The sequence below is a fragment of the Montipora foliosa genome, chromosome 11, assembly GCF_036669935.1.
Source record: "Montipora foliosa isolate CH-2021 chromosome 11, ASM3666993v2, whole genome shotgun sequence".
Lineage (NCBI taxonomy): Eukaryota > Metazoa > Cnidaria > Anthozoa > Scleractinia > Acroporidae > Montipora > Montipora foliosa.
In genome coordinates this window covers 49,287,857-49,305,356 of record NC_090879.1, presented here as the reverse complement: position 1 = coordinate 49,305,356, position 17,500 = coordinate 49,287,857, and the positions used below count along the sequence as shown (strand labels likewise).

Here is a 17,500-nt window from a genome sequence, read left to right as displayed (position 1 = left end):
AAGAGGTCTTATATCTAACTGTTAATTCAATTTCATTTTAATGCATGTTAAAATGTATGTACCTGCATGTCTACAAATGGTATACAGATCACGTTTGGCTGGCATTTTCTGTTTAGGCGGAGTAGTGTTTGATTGCCCATCAGCTGTGTCTTCGTTAGCTTGTTTTGTTTTTCTCTTTGCTTCCCACATGGCAGGAATGTCATTTCTGTAGTACAGCATGAAATGGCTGTACACATCTTTGAGTTGCTCCATGCTTTCCACTCCATCCAGCCTAACAAGAAAGATCACTCCTATTAGTATTATGCTTTATTTTATGAATATTACAAGCACAGTTTCAAGTATGATAAAAATGTGCTTTAAAAAGCCATAATTATTAGAGTTTCCTGCTGGTTAAAGCATGAAAGAAGCGGAATTACTTTGGCCAATCAAAAAGGACGGAGACAATCCACTAAACCAATCACAACTCGAAGTAATTACACGTAGCCGACACAAAGTGTGGGAAAATGTGCATGCGCAAGCCACAACCGGTTTCGGTTTCACTTCTGATTGGTTGAAAAAGTGGCGTGAGAACTTAGAACCAATCATTGAGTGAAGTAATGCAAAACCAATTTAAGTAATTCGCTAATTACTTTCGACACTCAATTGAAAACCACTCTATGGGAGCACGTTATTTGTTACCTGTCTACATCTTCAGCCTGCAAAATCCTAGTGTCATCATCAAGAGGTTTGTCACCACTCTCTTGGATATTGTTGAACTGATAATCCTGCATCTCTTGGAACAAGCGATGGAGGTTCTCCTTACGGGTTCGCAACTGGCTCCACTATCAAATGCACAGTAATTACACATTAAGAAAGTCATTCAAATTTCTGTACCATGTTAGGGTTAAAGATGTGATAGCTTTTAATATTGTGTCTCCTCAAAATTGAGAAAACACTAATAATTATTACTAAATCAAGAAGCATTCAGTCAAAATTTAAAATGAAAAAGTACACCTTTTGGTAGCAGAGGCATAGTATTGGAAGTACAGTCGATTCCCGATAACTTGAACCCTCACTAACTCAAACCAAAATCGATTTCCCCTGGATTTCCATTATACACTTGTACATTTTACTGCAACTTTACCCTCGGTTACTCAAACTCTCAATAACTCGAACCTTCCACTAACTTCAAGCAACTTTCGTTTCCCTTCAGGTCATTCTCTCTATATTTATTATACATATATTTTTTTTTACATATTTTAGCCTTTGAGAACTCGAACCACATCTGTCAGTACATGACGAATCAAAACAAACAGTGTACTGTAGTCCAAAACATTTAATTTATTTTGAACCAGCCCTGTAATCTTTGTCCTTTTTTGCATGTTATCCTTAGTTTGGCATACATTTAACTTCAGTGGCTGTATCTTCATAAAGGGTTGCTGCTTAACTCTTTACTCCTTACTGACAACTCAAACTCCTGACAACTTGAACCTTTTTCAATTTCCCTTGAAGGTTCGAGTTATCGGGAGTCGACTGTACATGTAATTTATCTTGTGTACATGTAAGACTCCCAGAACCTGCCCCATCTTTCTACATGGGTTATCCCATTCATCCCTGAAGTGGCTCGTATTGACGAGTAAAAGTGTCTCGTGTTAGACAAAGTAAAATCTATACCTCTTTGGAGGGACATAGATGAAGGACAGACAGGGATGTAACTTGTCACTGTATTTGTTCAATATTTATACAGAAGACATCATGAGAGAAGTTGGCGAAGATGGGAAAACAGTTCATTTCAACAAGCTGAATATCCACGGCCACAAAATCAGAGATTTGTGTTACACAGATGATATCATCTTGTTGCCCCATGGTATGAGCAGATTATCACATCTAGTTGAATCAGTAGATAAGCAGAGTAGTGAGAAAAGCTTAAAGTTAAATGCAAAAAAGACAAAGCTCATGAAGACCGACAAATCAAAGGAAGATCTAGAAATAAAAGTTTATATATAATTATAGTGAAACCTTGGAATGTGTTCCTAAATATGTCTATTTGGAATCTACAGTATCTGGAGATGGAGATGGAACAGAGGAAATAAGAAGGAGGCTCGCAATGGCAACAAACAAACTGTCGGAACTAAAATTTTGGGGAACGGTCAAGATCCGTAAACCAAATTAAGAATTATTGTTGGAGCATACCGGGTACATTTTCCCTATAGCTGCATATGGCTTTGAAGCGTTGACACTTGGAAAAACAATGTTAAAAATAGTTACCACTTTTGAAATGAAATGTTACAGAAAAACTCTAAAGATTTCACGGACGGAACAGCAAACAAATAAGTCGATTGGGGATGAACTCAAAGATCAATAGTTAGACAACTTTGTAAGGAAACAAAAGCTGAAGTTTTTTTGTTTATCCGAAAAGAAGCGAGGGCTTGGGAAAAATCATCTTGGAGGGAAGATAGGGTGGAAAAGAGGAAGACCAAGAAGGCAGTGGGAAAGGGACGTTCGAGATGCTCTTGACAGGACAATAACAGAAGCTGGAAGATGGGCACTTGACAGAAATCGTTTCCGCTGAGCGGTCGAAGGTACAAGGTCCATAAGGATAAGCAGTTAGAGAGAGAGAGAGAGAGAGATGAAGGAGGCAGCGTGGCCTGGTGGTTAGGATGCTTGCCTTGAGATCCAGAGCTCCTGAGTTCAAGACCCAGTCTGACCACTTGTTGGATTTGTTCCTGGTCATCTTTAGTTCAACTTCTCTGCTGCACTTGTAAATAGCCAACTGGTTTGCCTTCGGCCAGTTGGGATTCTTATCAGTTGTTGTTCTTTTCGCTCATTTTGTTCATTGTGTTTCATTGACCCTGAAAAGCCCCTATGGGGAGTGGTCAATTAAGTATGTATGTATGAATGTATGTATGTTGTTAAAATGGTTGGTTCTCTACTCTGTTTTGATAAGAGATTATTTTAAAGGCCACTTTAACAACAATTCATGGTTATGTTTCATAAAAAAAATAATTATAGTGCAAGGCTGCTGCCTAACAGTCGCCCGATCGCCCAGGGCGCCTTCTTTGTAAGCATGGGCGACCAAATTTCTGAACAAGTAGCCCAAACGGGCACCTAACTTATCACAAGGTGATTTATCCTCACTTTCTTGTGAATTTGATGCCAGCTGGAGAATAAACGATGAAAAAAAAGTGATAATTATGGTTCGAGAGAACAGCAGGTGAGCAAATTCCACAAATAAATGACTCTTCAACTTGTCAACATGTTCAATATTGCTTAAGCCTGGTTTTCACTAGCCATGCAAGCACAAGCATAAGTAGCTTATGCTAGTGACAACGAACGTCGACATAAGCATTACATAACAACTACAGCATCCGCCATTTTGCTCAAATGCCCAGATGCGGAGAATCTGGAACAAGTACTTTAATTGTGCAGATATAGCAAATTGCCTTGTGATTATTCTGCGTTTTGTTTTCAAACAACTGAAGCAAATGCCAGCATAAGCGCAAGCACAAGGAAAACGAAAAATTTTGACTCCTTGTTCTTGTCCTTGTACTTATGCTTGCGTCAACCCCATTTTCATGGTGAAATAGGAGCTCTTATGCTTGCGCTTGTGTTTGCATCACTAGTGAAAACCAGGCTTAATTAATTAAGGGCTTTCCTTCCGTTACTCCTGGTAGTGCACAGAGACTGAGTTGCAATGTGATTCCCAAATATCGAAATGCTATGTCCACACATTTCCTCTGTTTACATTTATGCACGCAAAGGCAGTTAAATTGGTGCGCGTTAACTTGCGGAAAGTTACGTGACAAAGGAAACATACCGGTATTTATCCCATCAGCTCTCAAGAGACTTTACTAGTAAAACGTGGTAAAATAATTATTATTGTAATGTGATTCCTTAACCTTAAATTAAATACTGAAAGAAAATAATCACTTTTTTTTCTGCACTATTGTAAGTACAAAAATTTTAATGTGCTGCATGTGAAAACCTCCTTTTTCCTGCATTAACTGCTGAAGGTTTACTTGGTTTTTTTCCTGGTGGCAGCATTGGAGCTCTTGCAACAGATAACCAATACTTTTTGCAACTCATGTCGTCATTCAGAACACAAGTAAGGTAGGATTACATAGTCATTTGAATGATACAATAATTAACCGCACACCGGTGGCTCAGTTGGTTGAGCAACGGGCTGTCATGTGGGATGTTGCAGGTTTGAATCCCGGCCATTTGCAGATGAAATTACAAAGGCAGCACTTTCTCCTCAGTTATTTTAAGATACTTCCCTAATCCCAAATACCTGGATCTTTGTGCACTTAAGACATGCAAGCGAATAAACAAATAAACCAAAAGGTGGTAAATTATTTTCTGAATTACATTGTACACTTGTACTATGGAATGTTGATGGGTGACGGACAGGATCAAGAATTATTGATCTTGAAGATCAACAGAGTTTAATTAAATTGGAAAATTATGGGATTGCTCTTATTCACTTTGTATTGTTGTAATTATTACAACGTTTACGGTCATAAGCTATACACCAGTGGCACACTTATATCTTCCGTATAATAATTATAACTAAGCTGAGGCAGACCACTTGACTTTGGGGGGGATGGGGGGGAGGTGGTGCTGGGTTAATTTAAACTCTGGGCTCTTGAAAAAAAAATGACTCTGGCTACTAACTTTTAATGTTGGGAGCCCAAAGAGCTCCCAGAAAATTTTCTTAGGCAGCAGCCTTGTAGTGTTCTACATGTAGATAAGAAGAAGGCCATGGCTCAACATCTGGACACACACCTGACCATTGTCAAGGAATAAGTTACTTCCGAATAATAATTATGTATCCATAACCAATGATATTGCACCCAGTTTGACACCTTTAGATATCCTATGGGGTGCCCAGCCACAAAAACTGTTCTAAGACATCACAAATTACTGTGATAATTACCCACCCCTGGCCAGCATTTAACAATAATAATCTGACAGCTAACCTTCTCATCCCATGCCCACACTTTCCACAAGTCATCAATATTCAGTTCAGGTTCAATGTACTCCTTTCTGTAATTGGCGATAAATGGCACCTGCAAAAATGGACATAGCTGTCAGTCAAACATATTGCAGACAGCTTCTTTATTGACAAGTAGACCCTCAAAATGTGGAAATGCTATAATTGCTGGAGACAACAAAGTATTGTTTGTGCAATGTACACCTTGAGATGGCTAGCTTCAATAAGTGAATATTCTGTTTGTACATATAAAAATTAATAATGAAATGAACATTTAGCATATGCAAGAAAATACACCCAAACCCCTTACATGAGACTTTCCTTGAATTAATGAAACAATAATTCAAATGCAATTTGCACTGATATGGTACACGTAGGCACAGAAAACAGGTGCCTATTTAACACGGCAAAAGGGTTCACCAAAACAGAAACTGATGAGCTCAAACTTTCATTCCTTTGAAAAATTATAGTTACTGTAGTAGAGAGGTATCATGCTAAATAGAGGTACACTGTAGCAATTTTTAAATAATTCTTTATTTCTCATCATGGCCATCATTACGATGTGATCAATCAATAATCTATAGAAATAATCTTTATTTATACACGATAAGTATTTAAAGCAATGCTTTTCTTGTGGGGTCGTGTCTGAATAATTAGGTAAAATAACTTAATCAATTAGAAAATAAATAAATAGGATATACATCAGCTAAAATCATATAGCTACTTGCCATTTAAAATACTAGCAAAATATCTTACAAGTCTAAAATATGATAAAAGCTTAACATTCTAAAATATAAGGTGGTACTCTGGTATTGGCTAATTATTAACACTAATCATACTTACAATCTCCCTCCCTTCTGTTTAATGTTTGAGGGGAGATACAGTCGAAATCTAGGTGTAGCAGAGCCTTTGACTGTCTTGCCATGATTGCATATTTCTTAACATTAAGTTGGGGAACCAACATTTTCCAAACTATTGCCCCTCTTCAAGTTACAGTGTTCCTCATAATATAGTTGGTGTTAAAATGAGGGACATCAATTTTCTTTTTTTCTTAAGTTGGTATCGCTTTATGTTATCATTGTTCTTAATAATAGCTGACATAGCTTCTAGAGTCAGCGAAATTTCGCCATTTTGATGTGACACCAATGTTTACACACATCTCATTCAATAGCTCGGGTATTGCTGCGGACATTCTTTTGTCACACGGAGCACAATGTAATAATCTTGCTGTTAATAGCAGGACCTGGATTAAGTTCAATGTCTCCGCTAATTGCAATTTTTGTTAGAGTAAAACTGGCCTTGTGGTTTGAATAGAATGGAATGTGAGCGGATAGGTATCTCCTTCCACATGCTTGAAAGGTCCAAGTTATAAAGGAGATAATTATTTCACTTTGGACTTTGAAGGTACCCACGAACAGAAATTCTGTAATCTAATCCATATTAATTTGGCTGTATGAAGTAAAAGAAACCTTGTATAAGTGAAGGAAGACATAAACAAACAAGAAATAATTGGTGGAGCAAAGAAATCTTCGGCCGACCGCCATACCATCACGTCACGTCACGGTTATGACATCGTCATTATGGTGAAATGCAGGAAGACCACATCTTCTACCCAAAAGGAATCTGCAGGAAGTTTGCAGGAACTGTACATTTAGCAACTGCAACAGGACCTTTTTTTGAAATTACTGTAATTAAGAATGATGTTTACATTAACCCAGTCAACAAACCTCAAAGAGCTGGTTTCTCATCAAGTTTAATGCCTCTCTTATCTTACTGACGGCAGAGTAAGGCTTGATTGGTTTGGAACGAGAGTGCATGTCGCCATCAAGGATATCCTAGAATAGTGAAATATCAAAGTAACTAATAACCACATAGTCCACAAAAAGCACACAAATGAATTATAATAAATTGTTCTTTTACTGGTTTCGTGTAGATACACTGTAATGATTGAGCACCTGACTGTGGCAAGGGAGACTGAAAATTTAAATCTTTGTCAAGCCAATCCCAGAGTTTTAAAGACAAACTCCAAACAGACAACAAAACACGGGAAATCAATAGTTAACAAGAAAATATTATTCTTCAAAGGATGCATTTGTGTCAGAGAAAATGTGTTTTGCACATTATTAATGCTTTGGTGTGCAGTGAAAGACAATAGACACAATTTGGGCATAAACGAAGGGCAGGGAATGTGCTAGTGAGTTGAGGGATAAATCCACCACCTCTACGGACCACCGGCTCGGGGCCTCGGCAACTAGCCAAGGGGGTGCCTCATGCCTGTATTGCAAGGCAGGCATACATGTAGTTGCTGGCATAATGTCCTGGGGCCAAGTGAACCCAGTCCAATGAAGTAACAATATGCCCTCTCCCTAACGGGGCTTCAGCACAGGGCTGAAGGGGTGCTGCAGGCAGTAATAGCACACCCAAATTTTATTAAAGAGGACTATTAAAATAGGGAGGAAGGGATAAAATTGCTGAACAGAAAAAATAAAGAACTGAGCTACATGTATGAAAATGTCAAACCGAGAAAGCTCATATAATGGTATTGAACCGGAGAGCCAGGTAAGTCGATCACGTGATGGGAAGTCTCATTCGCCTTAAAGGCTCTTCCCAGTACATTTGTACTTGCTTACCAGCATTAAATTTCTATTTTATTCTAAAAATTTGGAATTGTCTGGGGGTGCCATGTTGAATGTTGAAGGTACTACATTGTACATGTATTATGGTTTCACCACTGTTTTATAACTTAAAAGTTCTTGATGTCAATACAACAATTAACCTATTCACTCCTGGGAACAAGACTTCACTCTGTCTAACACCAGACGATTTTACTTGTGAAGTGGAGGAGTCCTCGGGCACCTGAGAAGTGAATGGGTTAAGGCTGAAAACCCTAGAGTAACTCTGAAATTGATATAAAGACTGAACCATGTGCTCTACTGTAACACAAGGGCTACTAATACTGTCCAATTATGGTTCTACTGAAACTTCACAAGGCAAGACAAAAGTTATCATTCCTGAACAAGGCTGCTGCCTAACGGTCGCCCAGTCGCCTGGGGCGCGTTATTTGCGAGCGCGGGCAACCAAATTTCTGAACAAGTAGCCCAAATGGACGCCATGCTTGATTCATCCTCACTTTCTTGTAAATTTGATCCCAGCTGGAATAAATTCATTCTGGGCTCTTGAACAAATGACCAGGCTACTAACTTTTAATGTTGGAAGCCCAAAGGGCTCCCGGAAATTTTCTTAGGCAGCAGCCTTGCTGCGTACTGATTCCAACCTGTTGCTGCGATATCGGCATTTCCAAAAAGGCATGACGGTAAATCCAATCAGCCTCATCATCAAGTTCCCCCTCTTCAGTTGATTTAACTGGAAAGTCACGCACCTGTCAGTAAAAAGTCAGCAACTTGTTCAATGAACATCCAATTTAACTAAAACAAGCTGATTGGTGATCACATGCTTCAAACCAAAATTAACCATGATCAAATTTCAAATTTCAAGTTTATTATTTCAAAAGAATCACTCTTACTCCAGAGCAAATGCTAATCTAGGTGGGCAGAGTGAGAAATAAATTTATATAATTACATATTCTACATTCTTAAATGTATGTTCCTTATTAATGTACACTGTAGGTTCCTTACTTTATTCATTCATTTATATGAGTTTTTGCAAGTGTGACATAATATCAAGTGAAGCTATGATCCTCGCAGTTATGAACGCAATTTTAGCAACTGCGTAGAGAAGCCTGAAAAACTCAGGACTTCAATGGGGTTTGAACCCATGACCTCACGATACCAGTGCGACGATCTGACCAACCGAGCTATGAATTATTAAGCCACTGACATTGGGTGCTAGTAATTTGTGGGTTCTAATGTTCCTGTGATGAAAGAATCAACAATGCAATGATAGATGAAATGAATCATTACATTGAACTGCAGATGTGAAATCAAATGAAGCTATGATCCTTGCAGTTATGAATGCAATTTTAGCTGGATAGAGAGTGTCTGCAGTATACGAACTTGCGCAAAACAACAGATACTGGGTGGCAACATGTAAAAATGGAGATAATAAACTGCAGCCATAAAATAACAACATGATAAACATGCTCCATGTACAGGATATTTTCTATTGTTTAAAGTTATTTTTTTTATTGGAATTTTTTTTTAATCTCTTTTTTAAAATTCTCACCTGAAACCTTTCTGGTACATCTGCAGTTCTGACCTCATTATCTTTAGTTGTCAACATTCCTTTCTCAAGCTCACTTGGTTCAAAAACCTACATGTTAATGAAGATAAGGTGAAGAGGCATCTTTTGTCATGAAATCAACAATGGTGGACTTCTCTACATAAGCTGAATTAATGATTTTGACCAAGGCAAACAGAAGAAGTACAGTACATGAATGTTATGCCCCTACCTCGTAAATGGATTTCTTGGAGGATTTTTTCTTTTGCCTTCGGAGTACACCATCTTCATCATCCTCTTCTAAATACTCGTCTTCATCTTCACCAGATGAGTAGTCCTCTCTGCCATACTTCTCAAATTCATCAAAATCAAAATCCAGGCCAAAGATATCTTGAGCTTCCATGAGGGCTCTATTTAAAAAAAAAAAAATTGGACAAAATCCACTAATTACAAGTGCAAGTTTTAACAAAACCCATTTAAAGTCCATGTAAGTCCAATTTTCTCTAGTTGATCAGCTTGCAAGCAGGCTCTTTCTCTCTTCACAGTGAGAGTGACAGAAGGAGAACTCTCTTTCTCTCTCTCCAACCACAAAGAGAGCCTGCTGGCAGGCTACTGATTGGAATAAACTGTTTTTCTGCTCTAACAACATGGTATAGTGCATTCTTATTATTTACATATTATTTATTTATATACACTGTACATATACATGTATTTTTTAAAGTGTGGAATGCCCATCATCAGCATTATTTTTATTGAAGGAATGAGACACCATTAACGTGTACCTAAACTGCTGAGACACAATTTTGGCAGCAATTTAATATTCTGCCATAAATTAATTAATCACATCTCCAAACAATAATGTAACATGTGCTGTTGTTCCACTATCAACCCATTGACCCCTGGGAGTGAGACTTAATAGATATTTACTCTGTCTAATGCCACAGTATTCATTTTTACTTCAGGTGTCAATGGGGGCAGATCAGGAGTCAATGGGTTAAAAAGAGCTTATTCCCAGTGGCAACACTTACGAATCTTGCACAGTTCCTGGAATTCGCCTTTTTTTCTTCACATGTTTGATAGGATTTCCATCATCATCAACAATAAAGTCATCCACATCTAAAAAAAATTGTTCAAGAAACTGTAAATAGGAAAGCAGGAAAGGCATCAGTTCAGAGATAAAACAAACTGTAATGAGATGTGTATATATTGTTTGTATGATATTGAGTACTTGTAATTCTTGCATTTCTCATATTTGATGCATGCATAATTGCATGCTAATTAATTCCATCACTTGACAAAGATTCCATGATGGAAATGAAAACTCATCTTCCCTAACATTAAAGTTCTTGATCCTGAACTTAATCATGTTTAAATTCTGTATAATTCACTATCTTTTGTTCACTTGACTAAGATACTAAAAATGGTCTTAGTCAGACCACACAATAGTACATTACTGTTGAAAGAATACCATTTGTACCTTCTTCTGATTCCTCAGATTCATCAATGTCTGCGTAAGTGTCGTCTACCTGTGGCTGAACTGGGGGCTCAGAGGAAACCTAGGGAAAATAATATACTGTTCTTAACTTCCTAGGCCTATTAATACAGTAAACTCAATATAGAGTTTTTCACTGCGATGTTAAGGCAGCTGTGCTGGCGTCCTAATGTCCATTTGCTGTTTGGCTGCATTGCTGAACTGCACCTATAAACCTCAAAGGTTTTTGTTACTGAAATAAAATTTAATGTTTCCACTTTTAACTACATCTTGTAATATTTTTTCCCTCGTCATTTTGCTTTTTATGAGCTGCAAGGTAGACGTAAAATACTAAAAAAGAACCCAGTCATTTGACTCACAACTGAGGAAATGATAGGCATGGATTCATTCATTATTTTACTTCACAGACTCATAATTATGCATTACTGTGTTTCTCATAATTCTGCAGAATTCACCTTCAAGTGTCAACAGCCCAACTGCGTTTTGGCTTCCATCAATCAAAGTTCCGACACCAACCACAGATGACAAAATCAATTGATGCGTGACTAACCCTCCAATCAGCATCTTTGGTTCCCATGGTACATTAATTAACATATTCAAACTCGACGCCGATGGAAAGCGATGGAATCTGTACGAATCTTTTTACTGAAGAATTTCTATAAACATACACTGTATCATAATGGTGTTCAAGCAGTGAACTGAACAAAAACTCCACTTCCCTGTCCAGAAGCGGAGTCGATCTTCCCAGCTCTGTTCGGAAATTTATTGATGGAAGCAAAAATGCAGTTTGGCACTTAACACTTCAAGGTAAGATTCCGCAGAATTATGAAAATCGCAGTAATTTTGTGTTTTTCAACTGAAAGCTGGCTTTAATTATTATTTATAAAACTTGGGTGACAATAATCATTGTCAAATTAAAAGAAACATTTTGATGCAAAAAAACTTATGCATGCCATTGGTGTAAATATTCATTTTATTGACCCAAAATATTTGAGCTTAGGTGCTGCCAATTTGACTGTCATAAATATGCATCTCCTTGGGTTACAATGCAGGGGCAACTTTTATAAGGGCCCCTCCATAAGGCTTTTTAGTCTTTAAATTACCTCGGCACTATCTTCGGCACCCTCAAATAGCTCATTAGCAATTGCTTCTCTGTCAGTCGCAGCAGAATTTCCTGCTCCTTGGTCCTCCTCATCATCGTCCGAGTCCAACAACTTGACCTTTTTCAAGCGAGGCTTCTTCTGGATAACCGTGAAGACAAAATTAAAGTGCACAGTGTCATGATAGGTTAGCTTTTCTTCTATGACTAACAAACATTTTAAAATAAATAGACACCAAAATGTAACACAATTTCTTTCTAAGTGACAGTGAAGATGAAGTTTCAAATACATGTACAATGTATACTCTATCACGATATTTTCTTCGTTTGGAACCATATTTGTATATTTACATGTAAAGCATTTATTGTCTAGCTAAATACATGAATGTACAGGTAAGGATAAAGAGGTTGCAAGTGGATGGAAACTTGACAAACTTGGCCTTTTTCTGCAAAATAAGACAAGGCGTTCTCGAAAAAAATCTCCAAAAAAATATTTGAAAGTGAACAGTCTCATTTCTATATCAATCGAATCCGACGGATCCCTCGATGGCCCAGTCAAACTAACTGACAAATAATACGGCTAAATGAAAAGATTAATTGAAAATGAAAATATTTGAGAGAATATCAATGCTCACCCGTTGTAAACGGATGCCCAAGTTTTCTTCTATCAAAGACAAATCTTCTTCATCCAGTTCATCTTCATCTGAAATAATGATTGAACCTTCGAATCAGCTGAGCAAGAACAACACGCTTCTACAAACAATGGTTCTGAGCAAGAGATTTTTAATTACACTTTAACCCGTCTTAGTACCCTTTCTAGGTCTTTTGTGATGGTGCCCATGATGGGCTTCCTCTTCTTCGCCTCCACTTTCTTCTTCTTCGTCGTTTATAATGTCGTTAGCATCATCTTTCTCTTCCTCTTCTTCTTCGTCGTCCTCGCTTTTATTCGAAAGACTTTCGTCCAGTGAGTCTTCCTCCGCTTCACTGTCACCGAAATTTGACATAACGGGAAAGAATGGAAGGCAGAAGACAAGTGAAGTAGAAACGAGGGAAGACACAAGAACACAAAATTCACAAAATGGCCGACTGACTCTGGCGAGGGGAACGAGACTGAAGCCTAGTCACCAGTCTTCTTCTGTATACAGCAGCTTGCAGTAACCACAAGCATGCAATTATCGCACTTGTGATGACTGTACAGTAAGATAACGCTCAATTAAAGGTCCATCGCCAAACCCCTAAAAAAATTCTCCGTCTTCGGCCACAAGAGCTGAAGCCACAACATCTAGCTTCTGTGGATTTATTACAATAATATGAGCTTTTATACATTTCCATACATTTCCACTGGCAACAACAGTGACCAAACCATCCTCCACCCCGAATTTATCTGATATATACAATTGCTAATTTGCTCTGAATTGACTATTTTCGTTAATTTTGGACACAGTGTCCCAGGAAACGTGGGAAATTGTCATATTTGTTTGAAAAGACAACCCAAGTGTATAGACATAGACTCGAACATGGGAATGTTAATTTATTGGATCATGTGTACTAAAGGCACCCGTCGACCGAGTATCGGCCGACATGTCCGCCTATCGACTGAGTCTCGGCCAACGCGCGGTCGACCGTCGCTTGCAATGCCGGTCGCGTATCAGTCAATATTAGACCCACATTAGATTGTCACGTCACCGTTGTCTGGAGCGACGTGTCGGTCGACGCATTGATCGATATATTGATCGATATATATAGACCGACGCTCGGCCGTGTGTAGTATACTCAACTGATTAGAGTGTAAAGTGAATTGCTTGTTTTCTATCCCGTATGCTCAGTCGGTAGAGCAGCGGTGATCTAACCGAAGGTCGTGGGTTCAATTCCCACCCTGGTCAGGATTTTTCTCTGTCCTTGTGTGGGGCCATTTCCATCAGCAGGGCTAACGCTCACATGGTTCATACGGGATAGAAAATAAGCACTTTACTTTACACTCTTATCAGTTAAGTCTGTTGAAATATAGTGCTTTACGGCCAAAGTTTGCAAAAACGTAACCTTTTCATGTCAGTTTGTGTCGTTTGGTCGACACTTGATCGGTATATCCCGGTCCACACTGTCTGTCAATTGCAGTCAGTTTAGTGTTAAACGTTTACTATTAATTTAATAATGCTATTTGTTACATAAAACCAACGAAATACCAAGTGAGCTTTCGCGCGAAAACATGATATCTTCAGACGTGAAAAGATCACTGTTGCTATCCTCTTTATTATTACTCGGCAACAAACAATATTAAACACTGCAAAAGGTCGGTTACCAAAGTTCACGACAAAACTAAACAATCTAGTTTAGAGGGGGTAGTTTCTAAAGAAACTGTGGTGCTGCGTAGGTGGGGAAGTAGTATACAAAAATTTGGTTGTATCAAAGGCATTGATAATGTAAATTGACCACCGTACAGGGATTCTAAAAGCTGACGTTTCGAGCGTTAGACCTTCGTCAGAGCGAATCGAGGAATTATGGGTTGTGTGTGATTTTTATAGTGGAGTAGGAGCTACGCTATTAGTGGTAACAAGGCAACGTGAAAAATACGAATACATTAGTTAAATGAAAAGCGTTCGTTAATACCGTGAGGATTAAGGGTGCCGATTTGGAAGATCCATTTTTGTTCCAGATTATTGAGGCTTTCCATTGTACCTTGTTGTAGGGAAAGCCCGCAGATGGCCATGCGTAGTTGGAGTGGTTAGGGAGATTAAAATGACCTGCGACTGGCTTAGATGCATCCTTGTCATCCTTCTCAAAGCATAAACCGTATATTTTCAAACGCAAAAGTCTACAACTTATTCTGCTCCAAATTTCGAGAAAAAGCTATTAACGTGTAGGTAATACATGTGTATTAACTAATCTGCTCTATCGTCTGAACATTTGTCCTTAGTTTGGCAGAAAATCGATGTGTAACTCTAATAAGGGTCTTTTTCCATACCGTCGATACCGCAAAAAGCCCGATTTTCAAAGTAAAAAGTCTACGACTTAATCTCTTTTATTTCACTTAAAAATAGGCCACCATGATATATTAACCCTTTAAGTATAAGAATCCGCTCTATCATGTTAAAGAAATTGCATTTTTACGTCCATGAAAGACGATTTTAGTCAGTCTACCGCCCCCTAAACATCCATTTTCTTTACTATTTTGACGCTTTTATCGCGCACTCACGCTTGAATAGTCCGCTGAAATGGCTCATTGATATGCGTAAATGTCGCACCATTTCTCCCGATGGTGAAAGTGTTCACGGAATCGGTCGCCTAGTCGTCTACATGTCTCGCCAATGTATAATTTCTTGCATAACGTACAGGTTATGCAATAAATGGCATTTGCGGAGGTACATGTGAAACGATCAGTGATCTTAACAGATCGCTTAGATTCCGATATCTTGCTAGTGTTAACAATGAAAAGACAAGTTTTGCAACGTGAGCGCGCGCATTTGAAAGTGCCGGGTTGCTCGTTAGTTTTGAGCGCGCTTCTAACTAAAAAGTTGTCTACGTTTTTGTCGCGTTTGAATGAAATAAGTGGAGGTTGCGAAAAGATTCTACTAGTCTCGGGATCATTTTGGAGTAAGTGAAAGTTATTAAGAATGATACTTTTGACTGTGTGATTATGAGGACGGAAAGTGAGGATGAATGAATTCTGTCATTCTTGTCCTTTTGCCTAATTACTTTTCACCAATAATATTCTATGAGAGACATAAGTAAATCGTTTTTTTTGAAAGAGCGGTGTCTTGATCTTCAGTGGTGATCGGAATGAAGCGGTTCCTCTAGAGTTGAAACTCCCGGTTCAAATCCTATCCACGGGTATGATTTTCTTCCTCTTTTTTCTCTGCTACCACAAGTCCTGGGACACAGTGTCCAAATTTATCTGCATATAACATAAATTCGAGATGGAGGACACGTTGACGGTGACGGTGAAATAACCTCTGGGTATTTACTCGTTTACATAGTTATGACTGAGAAATTTGCTGTTGTTAAAGGAAAAAACCACAAATGAAAAGCTAATCATATATATAGTTGTCAAAGGGAGGGAAAACTGGGTCTAGCGGTAGGTCATTTGGTCGTTCCCCATGAAATGAAAACCGAGGAATACGTCTGAGAGATTCCACCTTACCGGAAAACTTTCTTTATCTTTCTTGTGGAAGGGGCTGAACCATTCGGATTGCCAGCCGAATCGACTGACCATTTCGTATTTAGTCAACTTGCCAACCCGTAACTATATACGCGACAACTACCACCACTAGGCCACCATTAACTCTGATTTCATTATTTAGCTGGCTATCTAGCTGAACAAGACCACAGTATCAACATTGAAATATATATTAGAATTGTTTAGTATTGTTTATTGTAGAATTTCACTGTATGATACATGTTCAATATGCACTGCTCGCAGTTAGCAAAAGCTAGTCGCGGCGAGCAGTGGTTACACGTGTATAAAAGAGAGAACAATTAGAGAAAGCTACAGTATTTTGTTGAAAGTCCTTGGAGTAGGATATTGTGGATTTTAATTTTAAAGTTGTTTTTGGGTAGATGGCGAATTTCACGAGGTAAACTATTGCAAAGTTTTACACCACTTCTTGAAAAGGATTTAATTTGTTTGTCAAGTCTTGAGGGTTTAACAAAATAATCACCTCTTGAAGATGACCTTGTTTTACATGAATGAATGTTTGCTTTAGAAATAAATAAATTAGCAATATTAGGAGGCGATAAGTAGCTAGAAATGTCATGCATCAGAACAGCAACTGATTTAAAGTACAGAAACTTGAGAGGAAGAAAACGAGAAGAAAGAATGTTGGGTACAGCATGAGATTTGTAGTCAACAAAGGACGAAGTACGAGTGATAAACGAAAGGGAGAACTGATCCTTGCAATTATCTGGACAATTTAAGCAAATGTCTGTTATAGACACATACGGCTTCAACGGACTTCTAAGCCGGAGCGAGGATCAATTCTCCCTTTTGTCTATAAACCGCACTTCAAATGCACACATTTATTTCATTCATCGAGTGGTTTCAGGGGAATTGAACACACAAGGCCAACAAATGGACCTGCTCCCAACTGAGTGGCTTCATAGCGCAGTTGGTAGAGCATTGTACCGGCACAGCAGAGGTCATGGATTCGAATCCCAGTTGAGGACACCAGAATTTTTCAGGTGTCTATAATATATAATAGAGACAATTGCTTAAATTGTCCAGGTAAGTGCGACGATCAATTATAACTCTTTGGCATCAATATTCTGAGCTCTTATAGCGTGACTTTAGTTTGAAGCCGGATGACGTGGCGAGTCCTCGCTGGTCGTGTGGCAGATGACCGTTAAACCAATTACACAAAACGTGTTTACCCACTGAGTTGATGTGGTAAATTGACAACCGTGAATGTCGGGAGACATAGTTTGATGCTACCTCTGACTTTAAGAAAAATGAATGAATAACTTACAATCTTTGCATGAGCCACTCATTCGAAAAAAGACGAGGAATTGCTTCACCATAGGAGAGATTTGTGTACAACGTTAAAAAGCCGTATAGGTTGGATCTACATGTGTTTGATAAAGCTGGCACAGATGTTTAAAAAGGATAAAGGGACTTAGTCTCTCAAGAAACTGTGGTGCTGCGTCGGTGGCCAAAAAATTGGGTTTCTCCGGACTGAGGTAAAGAAATTCGAAAGTTGGCGTTTCGAGGGTTAGTACGTCAGTATGAATTCTGACAAAGCACTAACTCTCGAGACATCAGTGTTCGATT

At 38.5% G+C, this 17,500-nt stretch overlaps 1 protein-coding gene across 1 annotated transcript in view; it reads right to left on the bottom strand.

Moving 5' to 3' along the window:
* LOC137974861 (transcription elongation factor SPT6-like) overlaps positions 1–12,845 on the bottom strand; it is a 39,351-nt gene extending 26,506 nt beyond the window's left edge. The window contains exons 1-12 of the mRNA XM_068821855.1: positions 12,551–12,845; positions 12,375–12,442; positions 11,744–11,881; positions 10,626–10,704; positions 10,177–10,264; positions 9,381–9,558; positions 9,155–9,241; positions 8,247–8,351; positions 6,700–6,807; positions 4,959–5,048; positions 679–821; positions 63–271 (exon numbers count right to left, since the gene is read on the bottom strand). Coding sequence (XP_068677956.1) covers positions 63–271; positions 679–821; positions 4,959–5,048; positions 6,700–6,807; positions 8,247–8,351; positions 9,155–9,241; positions 9,381–9,558; positions 10,177–10,264; positions 10,626–10,704; positions 11,744–11,881; positions 12,375–12,442; positions 12,551–12,743 — 1,486 coding nt within the window. The 5' untranslated portion in view covers positions 12,744–12,845. The remainder of the gene's footprint in view (positions 1–62; positions 272–678; positions 822–4,958; positions 5,049–6,699; positions 6,808–8,246; positions 8,352–9,154; positions 9,242–9,380; positions 9,559–10,176; positions 10,265–10,625; positions 10,705–11,743; positions 11,882–12,374; positions 12,443–12,550) is intronic.
* Positions 12,846–17,500: the final 4,655 nt, after the last annotated feature.